The sequence below is a fragment of the Misgurnus anguillicaudatus genome, chromosome 19 (genome assembly GCF_027580225.2).
Source record: "Misgurnus anguillicaudatus chromosome 19, ASM2758022v2, whole genome shotgun sequence".
Taxonomy (NCBI): domain Eukaryota; kingdom Metazoa; phylum Chordata; class Actinopteri; order Cypriniformes; family Cobitidae; genus Misgurnus; species Misgurnus anguillicaudatus.
In genome coordinates this window covers 40,175,752-40,198,517 of record NC_073355.2, presented here as the reverse complement: position 1 = coordinate 40,198,517, position 22,766 = coordinate 40,175,752, and the positions used below count along the sequence as shown (strand labels likewise).

The following is a 22,766-nucleotide window of genomic DNA, read 5'->3' as shown; positions in this document are numbered from 1 at the left end:
GCATCGTGCGCCCTTGAAAAATAAGGAAGCGGCCGCCACTGGTCCAAAGGGGTTCTTAAAAGGTGAGAAAAAAAACTAAGTGGTTCTTTGGGAATCAAAAATTTTCTTCTCTGGCATGGCTGTGAAACCTTTTGTAGCACCTTATTTTTAAGAGTGTAATGGGACCTTCTACACACTAGACCATGGGTCTTCAACAGGGGGTCCGGGGACCCTTGGTGGTATAACCGCGTGTCCTCCAAATATTGTTTGAATGCAAAAAAAAAAAACTGGAAAAACGTAAGTAGCCATCAATAGGCTATCCCAGGTGAAAAAGTAGTACACTTCCATAGTGTACTTAAAGTGCTTTATTTTCGCACACTAATTTTGTACTTAATATACTAAAATTTAATCTTTAGTACTTCTTAAGATGTTCTTAAGATTATCTAAGTGTACTTCACTGTGCTATTTTGAGACACTATTAATATAAACTAAAATGCACTTTTAACATACTATCTCTGTATCAAAAAATGTATTTAGTTAACACTTGTATTAAACTTCAATTCTACTTTCATACAAAGATGGGTTCAAGTTTACTACAAGTGGTACCTGGATACATTTTAAAATAACTTTTTAGCACATTTCAGTTCATATTCATGGTGTCTCAAAATAGCACAGTGAAGTACACTTAGATGATCTTAAGAACATCTTAAGAAGTACTAAAGATTAATTTTTAGTATATTAAGTACAAAATTAGTGTGCGAAAATAAAGCACTTTAAGTACACTATGGAATACAGTCCAAATTGTAGAACATGTACTAGGGGTCCCTGCTCCTCCTTTCAATCCATTAAGGGGTCCCCAACCAAAAAAGGTTGAAGACCACTGCACTAGACGACAGGTTATAGGGAAAATCTGTTTCTGTTTACTGTTTGCTGTAAAAGTGATCATGTAGTAAATTGAGACTGAGTCAGTACACATAGTCAGACGGTCAAAGTTGTCTGTGCTTTTCCAGAGAACCTGAGAAAAGTTGTTGGTCACTCTTTTCAGGTCAGCGTCTCGCCTGACTTCACCTCGGTCAAAACTCTTTATGTTCTTCCAGGCTGGTTGTTGACTCTGGCTAAAGTCGAGCTACAGTGACTCCAATAGTTCTTGTCATTTTTGACACATGCCAGACAAACAGAGCTATTCTGGCAGCGCCTCTAACAGAATGTAGAGCACTTTGTAAGACAAGTGACCCTCGGGTGGCACATTTGGCTACCTTGTGGCACCTGGATGTTCGAATCGCCATTAATCGGAGACGGTTCCGAGGTAGGGGAGCAAAACTTCGACGTGTTTTATTGTACTTTGTAACAAAATGTTTGTTTTGTTCCTTGAGTCATACAGTACAGTAGTATGTCGGGCACGACCCATGGTTACTAAAGCATAATGGGTGTAATATTTCTTGTGTATTTGTTTGTCTAGTGGTTAAAACCGATGGTGTGTGCTGAAGCATGACCGGATTTGGCTCGGTAGCTCCTGCTGGTCTGTTTTTGTTCTTTGGCAGCTAAATGATTTACTTTGTTTTTCATATTCATAACTTGTTGGAACCTGGAAGTCTGTTCAGTGTTTCTGTACTAAATGTTTGTAGGATTCCCCTATGTCTCTGGCCACATCCCAACAGGATCATCATCTCTTTTCCAACTTAAATATTTTTAAATTTCATACCTGCACTCTCAGGAATTAGCAAGACATGTTTGATATCTTATGTACACTGTTAGAAAATAAGGTACAAGTTATTTTACAGCAATAGCCAACAAATCATTGGATGGATCAAAATTATAGATTTTTTTATGCCAATAATCATTAGGATATTAAGTAAAGATCATGTTCCAAAATGTATTTATCATTAGTAATATGTGTTGCTAAGGACTTCATTTGGACAACTTTTAAGGCGATTTTCTTAATATTTTGCTTTTTTGCACCCTCAGATTCCAGATTTTTAAACAGTTTTATCTCAACCAAATATTGTCCTGTCCTAACAAACCAAACATTAATGGAAAGCTAATTTATTGATGTATCTTAATAAAAAAGACCCTTATGACTGGTTTTGTGGTCCAGGGTCACATAATACTTCAGAGATACATATTGCTATTGCTAAATGGTACATAGGACCTTCAATATGGTACCCTCCCATTGATAGTTTTGTACCATATTATCTGACAGTGTACATGAAATATCCTGCATATCTGGAGTTGTACATTAACATTATAAAGTGTAAAAAACAAAAGCTTCATCTGAAGACAAAGTCTAACGAGACATGGATTAGAGATGATGTTTATAAAGACATTTAGAGACGTTCTACGTATAATATAACGAATCACACATTCTCCATAATAACACCATAATCTAAATTATGATCTTTATATCAAGATTTCCCAACAGGTTTATTACACCTAGTGGATTTATGATGGAATGGCCAATGGTTTGTGAGATTAAATATTGTAATATAAATGCCAGTGCCTAATTAAAATACCTGAAAGTCTGTTTACACTAAGCGTACATAGCGTCCCTTGTTGGCAAACACTATTAGCACTAGCTCCGCCCACCAATGTCTGGTTATAGCACTGTTGGAGCAAGTTGAAATCGAGAGGCAACCTTCCAATCTCTGATGAAGCCAATACGGAAGTGATTTAAACTGCAATTCAACGATTGTCCGCTAAAGGTTCCAAAAGGGAGTCAATTACCTTAGACCTCCTTGTTAAAATGCCCGGCTTTACAGTAGAAAATAATATGTTTACAGCCTGGTACATAACGTGTTTTTGGTCTATATTGCAAATTTTGCACTCATGAGAACTGTGAGGAAGGGTGGATTTTTTTGTAACTCATCCGTTTAAATTATATTAAGCCTTAAAGTTCTGCTTAATTAAGGGTGTGGCCACTTGAGTGACAGTTTGAACAGCCATTGCTGTCACTAGAATCGAGCTAGGCGGGTGGGTTTGAGCAACCAGTCACCTCAGCTTTCCCCATGTCCCGATTCTATACCGATTTTCGGTTATCCGCGAGTGATTCACGGTGACGCGGGGCCAAGATGGCGATGACAGGCAACGCCTACTTTAAGCTTCAAAAACAATCTTCACAAACCAATGGGTGACGTCACAGACACTACGTCCATATTTTTTACAGTCTATGTTTAAAACGAACGGCGATGTCGCTGGTTCAAATCTCCCTTTTCCTAGTATTACATAGTATAACATCAGTTATTATTGCATCCTTTTCATTTACAAAAATACTGGATGCAAATAGTATCTGCCAATATAGATTACATCTAATTACTATTTACACTTATCTAATTATATCTCGTCAATCAAGAGAAAACGCTTCCCCGCCAATGACGAGTATTTCCGTCTTTCCGCAATATCGCTATTATCCACTAGGTGGCGCCCTTCCGCAACTTTTTAAACCCGGAAGTATTGCCCTATGGCAAGCTGCTGCATGTCGGTGTCTGTTTTAAAGATCGCTCTGAATGGGATCTCTATGAAAAGTCCGTCACAATAATGGAATTATCTCTGCTTTTTGCTCAAAATGTGGCGTTTTTGCAGAAACCTACCCATATTCAAAAGCTGATTGCAAAAGAACTTCTGAAGGTAGGATGAAACGGGTTTTTTTGTTTGAAAGCAGAGGGTCTGTTCTTTCATTTGGTATATTGTATGTTTATATATTTGAAGAAGAACATTTTTTGGAAGGCATTAAACTTGTGTGAAAATCATGAAAAACGCTGGCGCTGGCTGGCAACTTTTTTTTTAAAACGCTGGCGGTGAAAGAGTTAACGTAAAAATAGAAAATATCTATATTTTTACCTAGTTTAAATAGCATCTATTGCTTTTTCCACTAATACAACTAGTAACTACTGCTATGTGCACCTAGTGTAAATAGCCATTGCCTTAAAATAAATTGTAATACAATTCAAACTGCAATCCGTAATGTTTGCCTCTCTATCGCCATCTCTGTTTAAAACATATCATTGCATGTTACTTTCCCAATTTTCCTTTATGTGCTTTAAAAGTCAGAGGATGATGTCAGCAAAATCTTACCTGACAGCTCAATTTAAAAAAATCCTAATTACAAGCTTATTATTGGCAATAGATGTAAAACAGATTTTTGTGTATTTTTAACAATATGAGGTACAGATTGCAGCTTAAACAAGTAACAAATTATATAAGTGGTGGTTCACATTTCGCGTCTAAAACACGTGGAAAACGCGACAGTGGTTTGTTCTTGTCACATGACCTGCACTTGCGGCATTCTGAAAAGTTGAGATGTTTTTAACTTGATGCGGCGATTCACATTTTGCATCTTTTGCGCTCAAGGCGCGCCTACATTTCAAATAACGAACTAAAGATGCGAAATATGAATCGCCCCTAACAAGGTATTAAATAGAAATATTAATGTATTGCAAGTCTAAAGCATTATCTGACATCTCAAAGTATGCTTCTAGTAAATAATTTGAGTAACAAAGTTGGAAAAACATGCACGCTATGAGACAAGACGTCTGATTGTTCAATGTTAAATCATCATTCACCACTCTTGGGGCGTTAGGTTACCAATGGCCATCTTCCAATAATCCTATAATTTGTTAGAAGCTTGGAAAGATTTGTAAGTGGAGTCTATTGTGTCCAGAAGATTGGATAGGAATTACCTGCCACGCAACCACGGCAGAGATCCCAAAGGTTAAAGCAGTATTGAAGTGGTAATAAAGAAGGCTTTCAGTCAGACAAAAAGCCTCACAATTATCTCCAATTTGCCCATGGAACCTTGCCATCAACTCACTAACCGGCACATCCTTTTTTTAGACCCTTAGCGTGTCTTATGTAGGAGCATAGTTCGAACAACATATTTCCATAATCTACTGTTCTGGCAATATTATGGGTATGTGAGGCCAAAATCTATTACAAGTTTCAAATACAAGCAATTCTATGACTACCCTTATAGTGCAAGACTTACTACTGTATCTCACCTAGCCAATTTACACATCAATGCATTTTAAGAAACTAACATTAACCATAATTATGATACGCGATCAAGGAAATGCTTTGTGTGAAGGGTGCATTCAAGAATTAAGACACTGAATGAGAAAAGATTAAACCCTCTCCAGCTGCTAAGAGATCATGGCAACCTCAAATGCACGAAGGAGGCCAAGAGTTGAAATCTCAGACAGGTGAGTTAACTATATGAAATAGTAAAGAATACAGCGGCTCATGCTTTAGCAAAAACCTGCTCCAAGAGCACTGAATGATTCAGTAGTTATAAAAATGAAATCCAGAGAATTACAACATTTCATTCTGCTAATCCATTTCTCTCACCCTACAGTTGGCTTTGGCCTGACCCAAACTAGGAACAGTGGACAGTGGGCATGAGACTCTGGTCAAGACATCCTGGCTCCAGGGCTTCTGTATGAAACCTGGAATGTGAATATGAGCACATGTGTGTAAATGTGCACGGACACACACACAGAGGTATCATTTCCCCAGACCTCACACAGTGACGACAACTATTTATTGCCAATAACTTTCCTGGTGCCAAAATATTCTGAATAGAGACGTACTGTAGTAGATGATCAATCAGTAGCATATTATAACAGCTATTCTATTTCTGGTTTCCTAATGGCGTTTACATGACCAGCATACATACTGTACACATAAACAAAAATGCATGCTGGCCGTTATTTTTTAAAAATGGCCCGTTGTAAGGGTATATATCTTTTTTAAATAAACCGGAAGGACACAGTTGGGTTGGGGAGATATGTGGTGGTGTCTTGCAGACCAGCTCTTAGGATTTGCGTCAATGGCCCAATTTCAACCATTTTCATCTGGAGGCTTCATTCAGAGCGCGGGCTCGTCCTTTGCTTTCTTTCACCACAAATCCCTTCTTTAGCATGCGTAAATATTAGCTCAAGATTATTTTAAGAAATAAAAAAAGTAGGAATTAAGGGAAGCCACTGCCAAAGATAAGGAATCCATTTAAATGAAGTTCCTGGCACATATTTATTATTTGCACAGCAAGCAAAACTGACTCGGTTAAAGCATTCCTGTGGCTGTCTAAATTAAGAGTGGACATGGGGTCCTTCAAAAGTTAAGACTAAAACAAAAGACAAAAGAGAAAGACATTTCATTTACATTCACGCATCTGGCAAACACTTTTATCCAAAGCGACTTCCAGTGTATACATACAAGGTATAAATTTTTTATCAGCATGTGTGTTTCCTGGTTTCGAATCCTTTACCTTTTGCGCTGTCCTTAATTGATTTATATTTGCCTTAAAGGGTCTCCCCAAAAGTACAATTTATCGTAAGTCACTTACTTTTGTGTCTTTCTAAACCACCAAGTCCTCAGATTGTCTTCAGAACACATTTTTAGATATTTTTAATGAAAACCAAGAGGCATGTGTCCGTCTTATAGACGGTTTCAGCAGTAACAATATAAACAAGCGGCTTTCGTGGTCATCACGTAACTTCCGGTAAACTCCGTGAAGAATAAATAACAACAAAGTCCTTTTAAAGTAGTTTATTTATATAACAAGCAAAATAAATGTCACAGGTCGGAGCGGACCACCAATGTTGTGAGTCACACCCCTTCCCAGTTTCCACCTTGAGGAGGTCCCAAAAGTACCCCAATGACCAGACACACGAGAGAGTAAGTATAAATTAAAAAAACGTTATTAAATTATTTAAACTACGTTAAAATACGTGTCCTGCGGTCGTCCACTGAGGCGTCCAGCGAATCTGTGTGGTCCCGGAGGGTCAACCTAGGAAGGCCTAGAAAACACACAGGTGAGTATTCGGCTATTGAGGAGAGTGCAATGGGTCAGGCGTTCCATCTCCCGACATCCGGGTGAATTCTACAGGTAAGTATGTAAGGTAGTACACTGAGCTCTCAGCCTCAGACAAGACAGCAGAGGAACAAGGTAGTACACTGGCCTTGGGGTACTGGGCGTACGACCACGTGTTTTGGGCAACTTCCACTGGCTCGTAACTCCGAACGTACAGGTAGGAGTGAAGGGGCAATTGTACTGGGCTTGTAGCGTGGATGCTCAGGCAAGTGTAAAGGGACAGATACAATGGGCTCGTAGCTTGGATTTACAGGTAGGTGTCAAGGGGCAAATACACTGAACTCGTATCTTAGATGTGCAGGTAAGTGTAAGGGGGCAGATACACTGGGCTCGTAGCTGGGATGTACAGGTAGGTGTCGAGGGACAAATACGCTGGGCTCGTAGCTTAGATGTACAGGGGAGTGTATAAGACAGATACACTGGGCTTGCAACTTGGATTTACAGGTAAGTGTACGGGGGCAATTACACTAGGCTTGTAGCTTTCGATGTACAGGGGAGTGTATGAGGCAGGTACTCTGGGCTCGTAGCTTAGATGTACAGGTAAGTGTATGGGGGCAATTACACTGGGCTTTTAGCTTTCGATGTACAGGGGAGTGTATGAGACAGATACACTGGGCTTGCAACTTGGATGTACAGGTAAGTGTACGGGGGCAATTACACTGGGCTTGTAGCTTTCGATGTACAGGGGAGCGTATGAGGCAGGTACACTGGGCTCGTAGCTTAGATGTACAGGTAAGTGTACGGGGGCAATTACACTGGGCTTGAAGCTTTCGATGTACAGGGGAGTGTATTCCTTCCGATGCCCACTAAACACAAGGCAGTTGCAACACTCTCCTTATTTCCTCCAACGCGTCCCTCAGTGGCGCCGTCGATAAATACGGGAGACTGTAGAACAACTGTGCATGTAAACACAAGACCCAAGGAAACTTCTTCGATACTCAACTCAATTCTCCATCAAATCCTGTTCGTGCATGCTGCCAAATCCACAATATCCTTGTTACGTCTCTCTCAGTCAGCCCGCTCGTCGCTCCGTCTCACCTCCAGTCTCAACCGGAATAACAACCGCCACTGTAATTCAAACTCCGCACTTCTTTAAAGGCTACGTCACTTTCGGCCATAGGCCTCATCCTCCAAACGCTCGTCTTTGATTACAGTTTCGGTTTTCCTCTCTAGTTTCAGTGCGCGTGCTTCCCCGCGTCCGCCCCTTTCCTGTAGCAAGCCCAGCGGGCGCCCAGTGTGAACTCGCGGTGCCAACTCTGCCCTTACATTGTTCTCCGAGTGCCTTATTTATGTTCCTCCTTCACACTGAATTGTCCAATCCTCAAACGCCGCGTTCATTTTCGCACCTGTGCGTGATAAGCCCCAAATTTGGTTGCCCAGAGTTACAGGAAGTGACGGGGTGCATTAGAGTTACAGCGGTGAACAGCAGGGTGATGTTTAATAATTTTTTTTCACTGAGCGTAAAAGATTAAGCCCGAGGTCCGACCCAACCTGACTCATTTGCTTATATTTTTTACCCGAACCCGGGTTTGTCGGGCCGGCCCGACCCGTTGAGAACTCTAGGGTGCATCACGGATCATCGTCCGGGCGGAACCATTCTTTGCCGTTTTGTTACTTTTAGTCACTCCGTGACATAAACAACACGTAGATTACATAGGAATGCAAAACATTTGTTATTTTCAACGAGGTATTTGTTTAAGAGTTCAGTTTCAGCAACTAGTCAGACCATTAAACAATCGGAAACCGGAAGTAAAGCTGGGACCAGACGCTTACCGTGTCACCGCACGTGCGCCGATGAAACGGTCTATAGACTGCAGTTTGTTTCATAATTTATATATCCAGAAGAGAGAACACATTTGTGTGCAAAGAAAACAAAACAAAAGATTTTATTCAACAATTTGTTCACATGCTGGTGGGTGACCTGCTGATGTAGTTGCCAGCATTCAAACACAGAATCTGCTGGCAAGTAATTTGTACATTTTTATGGGGTGTTTAAGTATTGTTTAAATGTTTGCATAATGGATTAAATAAAAAAAGAAGGAAAAATCAAAAAACATTGGCAACTACATCAGCAGGTAGTCTGCTCGTGAACACGCAATAAAGGAGCAAGGAGGAGAACAAATTGTTGAATAAAATTGTTCATTTTGTTTTCTTTGCGCACAAACAGGTGATTCTCGCGAAATTAGACTTATGAGGTCATGAAACATTTTGATAAAAAAAAGTAAATGCAAAGTAAGAGTAGCAAAATAAGAAGCATACAGTTACAAACATCTCTTCATGTACTATTTTGCACATAATTTCAAATGACATCATACAAACCAATTTTTTTCACATTTAAGGGGAAATTTTTCATTAAATTTTCAAATATTTATAATTAAAAAATCTAAATAAATGTAAAGCTTCAGTGCATGTTTTTACTATAAACATTTACAGTAAAGAAACATGTGGTATTTGGTGATCATTGGTAAATGTAGAGACAATAAGGAATATAAATGTGTCCAAGACCAATTTTCTCATCCTCCGCAACAATTTTCAATCATTTTTAAGCCCTCAAGGAACTAACATTAAAAAAAAATTGTTGTAAGGGACATAATTGACTGTCACACTCAAGATGGCTACCAGGTTAGCAGTTCTTATTTTTTCTCTCCAGAAAAAGTTGAAATTTTGTTTGTCATAGTACCTAGACAACTTTTTAGTTCTCTTTACCGAAACATAAGTTTGTAAATGCATATGATTAATGTAATATCTTGTTGCGGCGGTAATGATAATTTTTGATAATGATAATCTAAAAATGCAAATAATTCTATAGGAAATATTTTTAAATCCTCTAAAAATAATGGTTACAGTAAGTTCAGGCCTTAATCTTATATGTGCAAAAAATTGGCTTCAAGGGTTTTTTTTTTTAATTCTGATGCTGGACACCTTCTAAATCTGGATTTGGTGAGAATCACCCAAACGTGTTCTCATTGCTTCATAATATTATTATTAGAACATGGACCTTTTTGGCGATGTCTTTCATTCTTTTCTGGAAAAAGAATTGGGAAAATCAAATTGCGGTCTATGACAGACGTTTTTCATCAAAAATATCTAAAAATGTGTTCAGAGGACTTGGTGGGGTGAACTATACTTTTAATATGAGCTCATGCATCAGTTTAACATAAAATGAAGTCAGTGCTTATTGTTTTTCTTAATGCATATTTTCTTATGTCTAAACCGTGAATGTGTGCAATTTGTGAACTGATGAGTTATTCAGGCGGATGTCTAGCCCATGTACTCATGCTAAATTCGTATTTCCTTGAAGGTTTGTTTCCAGACTGCCCAATGGTGACTCTGAGGTGGCAGCACATATCCCACATGTCTGCTTAAGATAAGATTGTTAGTCAGGTGAAATGTCCAAATGAAAGTTCATAGACAAAGCTACGTCAGCTTTTCTGAAAGTAGTGAATTTACTGACTCATGCCAGTGCTGACTGTATGTCTCAGTGCTTGTCAGTGATTCAATACTGACTCAATGGAATGGAGGGGCCAATATTTCAAGCACTGTAATCAAAAAGGCATGTTTAGCTTGCACACAAATGGTCTGCCTCGTTTTCCAAACAAACCTTCCTACAAGTGGTCAGAGGTCCGATTAACAGATCACAAGAAATACATTTCTCTCTTGCACAAACGCTATATCATCATTCGCAGCAGCAGGATTTGTCAGGACAAAAGGGAAAGCATGTTTTACCAGCAGGTCTATACAGTTATACATAACAATGTTAGTCACATAATATATGTTCTGAATGTGCTTTAAGCTAATCCACCAGTATGTCAAAATACACCCCTGTCGCAAGTGCTCCGCCAGTCATAAAACCCATGCCAAACTTGGATTAGCTTGGGTGAAACTTGATGACCTCTGGTGGTGTGCGTTTCCCCTTCCTCGCTGTGCTGTGTGTCGCGAGGGGGTTAGGGGCTGTCGTAAATTATTTTGTCAGGAAGTGTGTAATAAGTGTAAAATATTTAGGTTTCTTGACATGTTCAAGCTTTTGTTTCTTCTAAGCTTCACGTGTCAACTTTTGAACATAATGACCTGACCCTCATTGACCCGCAGACAGTTAAAGGAAACCAGTGTTATCCAAAAAACATACAGTATATTTGGGGAACAAGCATGTAAACAGGTCACAAGAGGCTGCTGTGTTAACAGGTCACTGTGGGTACCTGGGAGTGGAGCTTTCTCAGGAAACAGTGAGTCAGGGCCTTCTGAATAAGTCAATGTGTCTGCTTTCTGGACTCAAAGACCGTGTTGTTCCCTCGGTAAAGGTCGAGGGTCATCCGGGTGTCCCCGGCTCTTGGAAAGGTTTAGTCAGCTGATTTTGGGAGTCTGTAGACATTAGAAAACAATCCACTGACTAGTATGACTTAACCGGTGAGGTAAGCAAAACAAGCAATTTAAAATAAACCATTAACATTAGGAAAAAAACAACTGTTACCTCAGAAGAAGCTCAAGAACTACACGTGGCGACGTGTAATATTCATTGCATTGCATTGAATTACCAAAACAAATATTAAAATATTAGAAACTTTTGAGTTTTAGCCTTATGAAAATTATCAATGGTTTTGCTATAACTTATGTTTTTTGTCGTAAAAATATGGTAATACAACGCGTTTTACTACACTTACTATAAAACATTATTAATTTAATTTAAATGGGAATGAAACACCTCCTAACGTTACATAAACATCGTTGATATTTAACAAAAACAGTTCTCTCATTGTCATAATCACAAAAACATATATTTTTATAGAAAAAAAGCAAAATAATGTTTAACGGAGTGCAAATCTTTTCAAATCCTACTCACCATTGGCACGTGTGTCGATGGACTTGGGAAATAACAGCCGTTGTAAATATGCAAAGAATATAAATAAAAACGATATTTAATCTAAGAAATATGTGCAAATAAGATTCTCGTGTGCCCCCCAACAGAAAAAAACATACAATTAGCTTTTTAACTGGATTACAGAGCAAAAATGATTTACCTCAGTGTGTAGTTTCATTGATATGTCAGCAGGCGGCAGTAACACGCTGATGTGTTCCGCATCTCATCTCACAGAAGAAGAGCAACACAGACAACACGAGTTTACAGTCAGACACGAGAAACGCTGTTTAAATATAAAAATACACAATGAAAACAGAAAAACAACACAAACAACAGAAGAATGAGAAGTCTATCGGGTAATACAATCTTTAGTTAACGTGTTACAGAGATATGTATTGTTTAAGTTGGAGTATTTCATTTGACCATTTAACATATACGACTGATTGAACTGCGGGACAACCTGTTTTAAACTAAACTTACGTTAAATAATCAAGCACTTTCAAGTTAAGTTACAGTAAATTAGAAGTGTACTGTTTTGCTTTTCCGTTCTGCATTTGGCGCATGCGCAGCTAAGAACACAATACTGTAGTGAATGTTATGCAAGTGTACCCTGATATTAACTCTACATCCTTAAGAATTTCTTATGTTTCTATTATATAAAACATGTAGTATACTATAAAACTAAAATCATTTAAGTAGTTAACGTAGATGTGTCGAATCTAAAACTAAACAGGAAGATAATGGATTATATTTACTACCTTTGCACTAGTGAGCAGTTTTCTAGTAAATGTTAAATTTTGTCAGGCCACAAAGCAAACATTAATAACATTATGAAATTGCTACCGTTTTAATTTTCATTAATTGTAGCTTAGTAGATCTGTCTGGGTAATGTTATGTGTATCTCTGTTATGTTGCAGAATGACACTGATATAAAATTTTATTTTTATTTTATTGCAATTGACATCCAATTAAAGCATCTTCTCTTTTGTTTTATTAGGACAAAGAAGTTAAAGAAGAATGCTAACCCAGAATCAGATGACCACCTCCAGCAGATCCCTCACCGTTTGCGTGAAATCATGAAGAGTAAAGAAAAGATGAAAATGACCTCACGACAAAGAAAGAAAGGTAATGAATAACATTTATTTTATTGCTAGTATACAACAATGGAAATGCATGGGAAATGTGATTTTTTTTCAGTGTAATTTTGAACAGTGCTCTACTACTTGCATTAATATGTTATCAAAGTTTTAATTTACTTGCATATTATCTCAGTACATTATATCAATGAACAATTGTGTTTTTATATATTTATTATTTTGTATTATTTATTATAAATACAGATGCATAGGATGCCAGTAGTGTTATTGTGAAGCAATGGATCTACAATATAAGCATTAAAACTTGTAAGATATCTCTATTGGTCTAAAAAATAATAGAAACAAAAACAGTCACATAAACACCACCCCAATACTGTCTGGGCGCTGTCTGCTTACTCTATTTGTGGGTCACTAACAATCCTCTTCCACAAAGACATGGCCAGTGGCAAGGACAACAGAGACTATGGCATTGTGTTGATATATGTTAATATGTTGTTGTCTACTAGCATCTCTGTCAAAGCTGGAAGCAGGACAACAAGGAGACATTCCGGTTCCACACTTCCGCAAAAGGAATAACGAATCAAAGAAAGCTTATGTCCGTCGCATGACAGAGGAGAGCGAGCACGTACTCTTCCTTACCAACAACCAGATAGACCGCAAGCCAGAGACAGAGCTGCCGAAAGAAGAAGAACAGACAGAGGAAAAGAAATCGGCTAAAAAGAAAGGGTTAGTGTTAGATGCCATACTTAATTCATTAAAGATTCACAACATCTTCAGTCATATTTGAAAAATGTCGGAGTTGCATCATAAGAGATCATTAGGTTACAGATGATTTATATACTCATACATCATTCTTTTTTTTTTAGGTTAAGTCGAGGAAAACTAAAACTAGAAAAGAAAAAATTAGTTCAGAGGGAGAAACAAGAGGAGAAGGACATGTTTAAAGGTTTGTAATGCCTTTACTTCATCATTCTATTTCTAAACTTACACTGAGCATCAATTGCTTTCCTCTTAAAGATGAAGTACCATTTGGAGAGGTCGCTATGGCGCCACCATCACTAAGTGTGAAACCAAAGAAAGCCACAGTTAAACCCAAGGTAACCGTTACCTTAAATATCTGCCCTGAGATGTTGTTGTAATGTTTGTTCTCCATAATTCTTATCCTGATGCCATTTTCCAGGGGGCATCCAAAGGTCTTCTTCTGAACTCCCTGCTCGGTCACAGTCCCGTGTCTGTAAATAAACCCTCTATGGCGAGGAAGAGGATAATGGAGGAGGAGAGAGAAAGAGTAGTGCAGCTGTACAGACAGATGAAAAAGAAACAGAGAGACAAACATGAGAAGGACAGAGCTGGGAAGATTTTCACGTGATCCTGTAATAGTTTTTATAGAGTGTATATCGTGTATACATTTTCGGATGTAGATTCTTGCTTTCACTGTTGTATTTGCGAATTTTCTAAAATATATTTGCATCGACTACAGTAATTGATTATTGTGTTTTTTATCTGAAATCTGTTAAAAGCAAATACATATAAAAGAGATTTTGTTGTCATGGTACATATGGGCTTAGCAGGACTGTGGGTGTGTGATTTTAAAAATATGAAGTTCACACTTACGTGTTATCCACAGTATGTTCACAAACATTTGGTCCTTTATAACGGCGTATGACTCATATTCAAAACATTAGATAAAGGGGAAAAGTACTTGACAGTACAAACAGATAGTTAGGGATAATTCACCCAAAAATGGTGTCATGATTTACTAACCCTTAAAGGGATAGTTCACTTTAAAATGAAATTTACTCATCCTCATGTTGTTCTAAACCTGTATGATTTTTTTTACTGATGAAAACAAAAGAAGATATTTTGAGAAATGATGGTAAACACACAGCAGTAAGTGACCATTGACTTCCATAGTTGGAAAAAAATATTTTGGAAGTATTGTGATAAATGATGAAGAAAATAATTTGATAAATGATGGTAAGCACACAGTTAACGGTACCCATTTTATTCCTACTATGGAAGTCTATGGTCACTTACTGCTGTGTGTTTACCATCATTTCTCAAAATATCTTGTTTTGTGTTCATCAGAAAAAAGAAATTCATACAGGTTTGGAACAACATGGGGATGGGTGAGTGATGACAGAGTTTTCATTTTGAAGTGAACTATCCCTTTAAGGTGTATAAACCGTAACTTAGTTTTGCACGAAGGAAGATATTTGTAATCGAGCAGTAAACAGGAGAACTTCAATAGTAGGAAAGAAAAAATTGGTTACAGACATTGCTATATTCCTTTGTGTTCAGCAAAACAAAGAAATTTATACAGGTTGAAACAAAATAAAACTATCGTTTTAAGTTTAAATATATTTTTCTGAGTGCCTTTGTGTGAATTTATTAAATTATGAGCTTCAGACTCCTTTCGATCTCGCATATTTGAGCGAGCCAGCATATTGCAACAACACGCAATGATGTTCATAAAAATACAGTCAGAAAAGAGGCGATGTGTAGGCAGCATCCCACTTCGCTCCAAACCCAAATCAATATCATGTAACATTGAAAGAGAAGAAACTCACCATCAAAGGTGTCGTCATAGCAACGGCCCAGCCGGATTCCACCAATCAATGAGGCAGAGAGATGCTCGGCGTCCTACATAAAGAGTGTGGGACAGGGAAACTGGGCATCACTGTGCAGATTGACTAGAAAAAGACGTCGATACAGGACGAAACATGGTGAACTTCTTTGGAAAGAGCATCATCTATCTGGCGAACCTTTGTGTTGCGGTGCATTTTCTCAATGGGTCAGTGGATGGAGGTAAGATCATAGATATTTGGGTTTTGTTACTGTAATAGTTCCTGGAGTGGTGTGTAGGCATTTTTGTGTTATGCAGTATGCTGCATTCTTATATGTTGATGCTCAAGTGATGCAGCTGTTTCTCCTTTTGTTTGTTTTTTTGGTGATGCGAGATGATTTAGTGTCTTTTCATATATTATAGTCTTTTTTACATAGGAATATTTTTCTTTTGCAGAATCAAAAGATCTCAAATGCAAAAGTTTAACATACGCTGACCTAAAAAGCTACTAATAAACAATTTAATTTTGATTTGGCAATCTTTTTTCCAAAATGATGGAGTAGCAATCAAATGACTAAACATGATGTGTCACGTGACTTGAAGAGCGGCAGTGGCTTTCACTACAAGGTCTTTCTTCTACCCCTCATCCAAATTGATTTCGTATTCAGTTCACTTTTTCTTCCTTTATATAACAGAATGCAACCTAAACTAAGACTCTTTATATTGAAAGCGCCTCTGGGAGCTGTCACACAATTGCTTTAATATTTATTATTGTATAATGACTTAATTTTTTTAATGAAAGATTTAGTTTATTCACAAAAAGAAATGTCCTAAAAAGAATTAAGAAAATATGAACTATAAGTATTTAAAGGGATAGTTCACCCAAAAATGAAAACTCTTGTCATCATTTACTCACACTCATGTTGTTCTAAACCTGTATGAGATTATTTATTTTGAAGATATTTTGATCAGGGTTCCCACACCTTAGTTAACTTCAAATTCAAGGACCTTTCAAGGACTTTCCAGGTCCAATATCCTCAAATTCAAGAATAAATGTTGGGACGCATTTCAAGTGAGAGCAAGGTTACATCGTGTTACCTTTTAAGATACATTGTTACAGTTCCCTTTCGAGGGAACTCGCACTGCATCACTGCGGTGACACTTTGGGGACGCCTCCAGGGGTGAGTGCGTCTGAATGTGTATCAAATTCAACCAATGGTGAGGCTAAACAACAAAGACATGGTGACGTGGGAGCCAGGAAGTATATCGCTACGGCAAGGGAGACACAGCGTCTCGTTCCTTTCTCAGGGAACAACAATTACATACGTAACCAAGACGTTTTCATGTGTCAAACACAACTATGCAAAAAAGCATTTTGGTATGAATCAACATTCGCAATTTCGCATACAGAAGATATAATCATTTAAAACCAACAGTTTAGCACGTGTGCTTAAAAAGTCTAGAATTTGATATTATCCACTACTACACATGGAATAATATGGATTTTTTTTCAGAAAACGTTTTGCATAAAATAGATTCAAGCACTTTCAATGACCCTTATCTATGTATGTATATTTTCAAAAACTTCCCAGGGCCTTGAATTTTTTCCCCCCAGATTCACAAACTTTCAAGGACCCATGGGAACCCTGTTTGATAAATGATGGGAAGTGCACAGTTGTTGGTACCTATTAAATTTCATGGTAGGAAAAACAAATAGTACACTGAAAAAAATGATTCATTGAATTTAATCAATTTTTTTAATGTAAGTGGTTGCAATCAATTTATTTAAGCTACATTTCAAAAAAAAAATTGTAATGTAAAATAAAATATAAAATTTTTGTTTAAATGTAGCTTAAATAAATTGAATGCAACCACTTACCTTAAAAAAATTGATTAAATTCAATGAATCATTTTTTTCAGTGATGGTATTAATGCGTACAATGAGCAGGGGCGTCATGCACCAGTTTGTTTAAGGGGGCACACTTCATAGTCTAATCTTAATTATTAACATCCATTAATAGAATACATCAAAAACTTTATAGTCTCATGGACTACACAGACAAAAATGTAAAAACAGTTTTGTTAATTTAATGAAAATTAATGAAAAAACTGAGTGGAAAAATACACTTTAACATCAACAACTCGTTTAAAAGTTACATTGAGACGCTCATCGGCCATGTCTGTGATTTGCTTTAACGATCAACACTACAAAAACAGGGAATAAAATGAAACCTTTGATGCATCGTAAATAGATCTCGATGTAATGCTGTAATTGTTTGTTTATTTTTACATTTCAATTTAATTGCATTGAAAACATGCAACTTCAAAAAACAAGCCAACATATTTATATACAATTATTAGAGGAACACATTTTTGGCATCATATTTGACCACATGTGATTCTGTGCCCCCTCTGGAAGTGAATCTAGATAAAAACATTAAGGAATTGATTTTGAACCATCTTTTTGAACACATGTTGGGAAAAGTAAACATTGTTGTATCTGATGCATTTTGAAAGTGTTGCAAACATTTGTGATGGTGTTTCTTAATTTTATCCGATAACAAAATGCAGCACCTGGAGCAACGTGTCCGCGAGCATGCACAATGATGGCACCAGTTGTGTTCTGTTGTGTCTAAATTTTTATGTTCATTAATAATTCATTGCATTCAGAATAAAGCGTGTGATTTAAACAACAAAAATCTCATAGTGAAGTGAAGAACTGCTCATATTTTTTCCCTATAAAACAACAGATTAAAAGATGCTTCATTGATTTTGATGTTGCATAGAAAATTCATTTGGCTCAGAAATCCAGTTGGGCATGATGACACCTTTGACGTAAGCTATGTGGTTATCAAAATATTTTGTGTTTAACAGAATGAAGAAACTTAAACAGGTCTAGAACAACATGAGGGGGAAATAAATTATGACCAAATTTTCATTTTGCTTCTCTTTAACCTCTTCTAATACTACTGTTTAAGTCTAAATTTGTTTTTTATTTGTAAACCATTTCTGCATCACTAGTGTGCACTTGTGATGGACACTCTTAAAAATAAAGGTGCTTACAAGGTTCTCACAGCGATGCCATGTAGAACCATTTAGACAAAAAGGTTTTTGAATAACATTGTGACAATATTATATATACAATATATACATCTTAATTTATTATATTGTATATTGCATTTCTGTCCTTCAGCTGCATTAAAACATGAGGCCACTTTGGAGATCAGTGCTGCAACCATCAACCATTCAATGGCGCTGGTGCAGCGCATGGAGGCCCTGCTGAACCACGGGAATGGCAGCGACGTGACCTTGCATGTTCAAACGGTGAACACGGATGAAGTTAAAGTCATCCAGGTCCACACGCTGGTGTTGAGTCTCCAGAGCGATGTGTTCGATGAGCTGCTTCAGACTCGTAACTCAAGCGTACTGGTGCTCAGAGAGACAGCAGAGTGTGCAGCTGTGTTTGATAAGTTCATAAGGTAAGCCATTCAAGTTGTCTTCATAGTCATCGATCAACAGATGTTATTATACAAAGTGATTTCCCTGCTGAATTAAACTATACAAATTCTCCATCAGAAATACTATTAAGAACCATCAGCTGTTTACCAGTAAAACCATTACAGATATCCTTTATGTAGCGTATGGCTGCTACACAGTCTCGGAAGGTTTTGTCATATAGTCACGTAAAGTTTTGATTCTTTTTTCATGATATTTTCATGAATTTCCACGGTTTTTCGTGATCGTATAACAAATTTCTGTTTTCGTGTGATTATCACTAGGGATGCACTGATGTATCGGACCCGATACCAAGCTCATGTACTTGTACTCGTACTCGTAAAAATGCCCCAATACCAAAGACCAATAGCTCACGTGACGTACTTTATGACACTTTATGACCAATTTGATTGTCTTGTTGTCTGTGATTTCTTTAGCACTTTGACAGCTTTGTGACAGGCAGGTAAAAATAACATGCATTACGTCTTTGGTTTTGCCCTTTGGAGGTTATTGTGAAATTTTGGCTTTTAAAATTTGTGATGATAAGCACATAAGAATGATTTGTTTTTATAATATGAGTTGAAGTTGTTAAAAATAAAGAAGGCGATATGTACATTAGTTTCATTGTGTTGTTCTTAGAAAATTGCCACATGAAAAAAAACAGGAGGCTACAACAAGCATCGGTATCGGCGAGTATCAGGAAAAAATATCGGTACTCGTACTCGATCCTTAAAAAGCGGTATTGGTGCATCTCTATTTATCACGTATTGGTTACTCAACTGCTTTTTTTCTATTTTCAAACCAATGTCGCTTTGGTTTAGGGTTAGATTTGGTGCTTGCATTAGAATGTCACTTCATAATTGGTTTATACTATTTTTTCTGATTTATTTTTATATGTCGCCTGGCATTAGGGTTAGAGTTAGGTTTGGGTAGGGATGTCATTTTATGTAAATCTAACCCTAAACCAAAGCAACAATGGTAAGAAAATATGGAAAAACTGTTGAGTAACCAATACGTAATAATCACACGAAAACAGGAATTCGTTGTATGATCACGAAAAAACGTGGAAATTCGTGATATCACGAAAAAATAATCAAAAATTTACATAACTATATAACGAAATTTCATGAGACTGGGCTGTGGTCCATATTCCAAAAAGATTTAATATTGGTTTTCATACATCAGATAACATTTCACCAATAAAACCAAACGTATTATCAGTAGAGACCAGGGCTAGAGAGACCCCATTGTTACTCAAAACCAGCCTAATCACATTTCAGGGAGGGGGGTCATCCAGTAAAAATTGCGTTCCGGAATTTATTTATTTTTTGCCCAGTTTTATCCGCTACAATTCCCATTCCCGGGGGTAATTATGACATTATTGGGGTCGCTTCAACCCGCGGACATGAAAAACAGCCCACGTCAAAATGGCCAAAAAGTAAACTTGCCAACCTTAATAGAGACTCACACTGTAAAAAATTATGTCAAATCCACATATATTTTTATGTTACTTTAACTTAACAAATTAAGTTAGAGCCGATGTTGTTGTGGACAGTGCCCTAACATATGGTGCAGACACACTTCTGGCAACCCGAGTTCGAATCCCGGCTCGAGGTTCTTTGCTGATCCCATACCATACCCCTCTCTACACCCTATACCTTCCTGTCGTCTCCTCAAATACTGTTTGGCAAAAATGGCCCCAAAAAGAAACCCATAACAAATTAAGTTATACAATTTTAATTGTTTTTATAAGTTATTTCAACTTATCACAAGTCAAAACTTAAAGGGACACTCCACTCCAATATGCTCATTTTCCAGCTTCCCTAGAGTTAAACAACGCAATGATATTATGCAGCCGCCGAAAATAGTCCTCTTAGTTACTTTCAATGGCAGGGGACTATTTCCGGGCAGTGTGTTTTATCACTACGCCTGCTGCAGCCATGTTACAGCAGCAAAGTCCTTGATTATTACGCCAAAATGAGAGTATAGTTCCTAACCATATCGGCCTAGAAAATCACAACTTTTAATTTCCTGTCGGTCTTATACATGATGTTACTCCAGAAGAGTCAAGTTTTAAATAGGACAAATATCCAAACTCTTTGGTTATTTTTAGCGCAATGCTAATGGTCTAATCAGATTCAATGGATTGTGCTAAGCTATGCTAAAAGTGCTAGCACCAGACACGGAGCTCAGCTGAATGGATTCCAAAAAAGTAAAAAAATCAAATGTTTAACTCCGGGAGCTGGAAAATGAGCTGGAAAATTGGAATGTCTCTTTAAAATAGTAGGTTAAATTAACTTGCAAAACCAAATTGTTTTAACTTCATGCTGCATATTTTTTTACAGTGCACAGAGAAACTATAATATTGGTTATCTATAGTTAATGTTTCTCTGTACAGGTATTTATACTGTGGGGACATCACTGTGCGTCTGAACCAGGCCATCGCTTTACACAAGCTTGCCAGCAAGTATCACGTATGGGACCTACAACAAGGCCTCACCCAGTACATGACCCACCATCTGTCAAGTGATTCCCCGACAGGTCACGTGGTTGGTTGGTATCAATATGCAATGCAGATCGGAGATGTTGCTCTGCAAAACAGCTGTCTGCAATATCTCTCCTGGAATCTTTCATCGGTTCTTCACAGCGCCGAGTGGAGTTCTGTCGGCGAGGAACTGTTGCTCAATTTGCTGCAGCGTTCGGACCTGGTTCTGCAGAGCGAACTGGAGCTGTACGAAGCTCTGGAAACCTGGATCAACCAGAACCAGCCTTCAACCACAACAGCTGAAAATGCACTGAAAGCGATACGCTATGCCATGATCTCACCCCAGCATTTGTTCCACCTGCAGAAGAAGTCATCGCTGATGGGGAAATATTACGAATCTGTACGGGATCTGCTCTTCCTCGCCTTCCAGTTCCACGCATCCTCACCCGTGCAACTGGCAAAGTACTTCGACGTCAACTGCAGCCTCTTTACGCCACGCAACTACCTGTCACCCGCCTGGGGATCACCGTGGGTGATCAACAACCCTACAAGAGACGACCGTAGTTTTAGTTTTCCCACTCAGCTTGGACCTAGCGGCCACGACGCCAACAAGCGTGTGACGTGGAACGCCCTGTTCTCCCCCCGATGGCTTCCACTTAGCGTGAGATCCTCGTACCCTGAGCACGGCTCCATGCAGCCCACTCGTACAGATGGTGGGCGTCCGCGCATCATCATCACACCTGCCACCTCGAGTCCGGACTTTGCCGGTGTTACCTTTCAAAAAACCGTTATCGTATCCACCCGGAAGCAGGGGAAGGTTGTGGTACGCCACGTCTACAACTTTCACCAGAGCACAGAGGAGGTGGGCGACTTTCTGTTAGATGCTGACCTGCAGCGCAGGACATCCGAGTACCTCATAGACAGCTCGCTTTACTTGCATATTATTGTCAAACCCCTCTACCACAGCCTCATAGTAGCAAAGAAATAAGTATACTTTCAGTACTTACAAATAAAGGTGCCATAATTTTAAGAATGCAAATTGAAATTGGACCCAGCATCAGGTTTAATTGTTGATTTTTTTTCTTCAGTTCTTTAATGTCCTTAAATTTGGGTGAATCCTAAATGTTGCATGATCAAATTAAACGAATTCACTATCGTTGAATTTTATATTGCTCTTACACAGTGAGATTACTTTCAGGTGTACTATATAATTGATGCATTTACACACATTTTCTTTGTTTTAATGTAATGGTTTATTTATATGCTGTATTGCAATAATTGTAACATTTAAATAAAATCCCTACTTCAAAGATTACTGAGTGTATTTATAATAAATATATATTTATTATAATATATATTGGTCAAAATTGTCAAAAAATTGTCCCTATCTGTCCCCTCTGGGGTGATACCCTTTCAAAAAGTAGACA

At 37.9% G+C, this 22,766-nt stretch overlaps 2 protein-coding genes across 3 annotated transcripts; both read left to right on the top strand.

Annotated features, from left to right (window-relative positions):
* Positions 1 to 1,171: 1,171 nt before the first annotated feature.
* On the top strand, positions 1,172 to 14,272 carry LOC129436576 (coiled-coil domain-containing protein 137). 2 transcript variants are annotated; one of them, XM_055194788.2, is made up of 8 exons: positions 1,172 to 1,285; positions 5,039 to 5,171; positions 5,324 to 5,469; positions 12,694 to 12,821; positions 13,300 to 13,519; positions 13,660 to 13,739; positions 13,811 to 13,890; positions 13,974 to 14,272. In XM_055194788.2, the coding sequence occupies exons 4-8, from the start codon at positions 12,773 to 12,775 to the stop codon at positions 14,160 to 14,162; spliced, it is 618 nt and encodes a 205-aa protein (XP_055050763.2). In that variant the 5' UTR covers positions 1,172 to 1,285; positions 5,039 to 5,171; positions 5,324 to 5,469; positions 12,694 to 12,772; the 3' UTR covers positions 14,163 to 14,272. The 2 variants fall into 2 exon arrangements, with proteins under 2 accessions (XP_055050763.2, XP_055050762.2); XM_055194787.2 differs by lacking the exons at positions 1,172 to 1,285; positions 5,039 to 5,171; positions 5,324 to 5,469 and adding an exon at positions 11,890 to 12,052.
* Positions 14,273 to 15,387: 1,115 nt separating this feature from the next.
* LOC141351136 (BTB/POZ domain-containing protein 17-like) lies at positions 15,388 to 22,559 on the top strand. The gene is made up of 3 exons (XM_073857610.1): positions 15,388 to 15,601; positions 18,553 to 18,838; positions 21,253 to 22,559. Exons 1-3 carry the CDS (start codon positions 15,517 to 15,519, stop codon positions 22,325 to 22,327), a joined length of 1,446 nt encoding a protein of 481 aa, XP_073713711.1. The 5' UTR covers positions 15,388 to 15,516; the 3' UTR covers positions 22,328 to 22,559.
* The last annotated feature ends 207 nt before the right edge of the window (positions 22,560 to 22,766 follow it).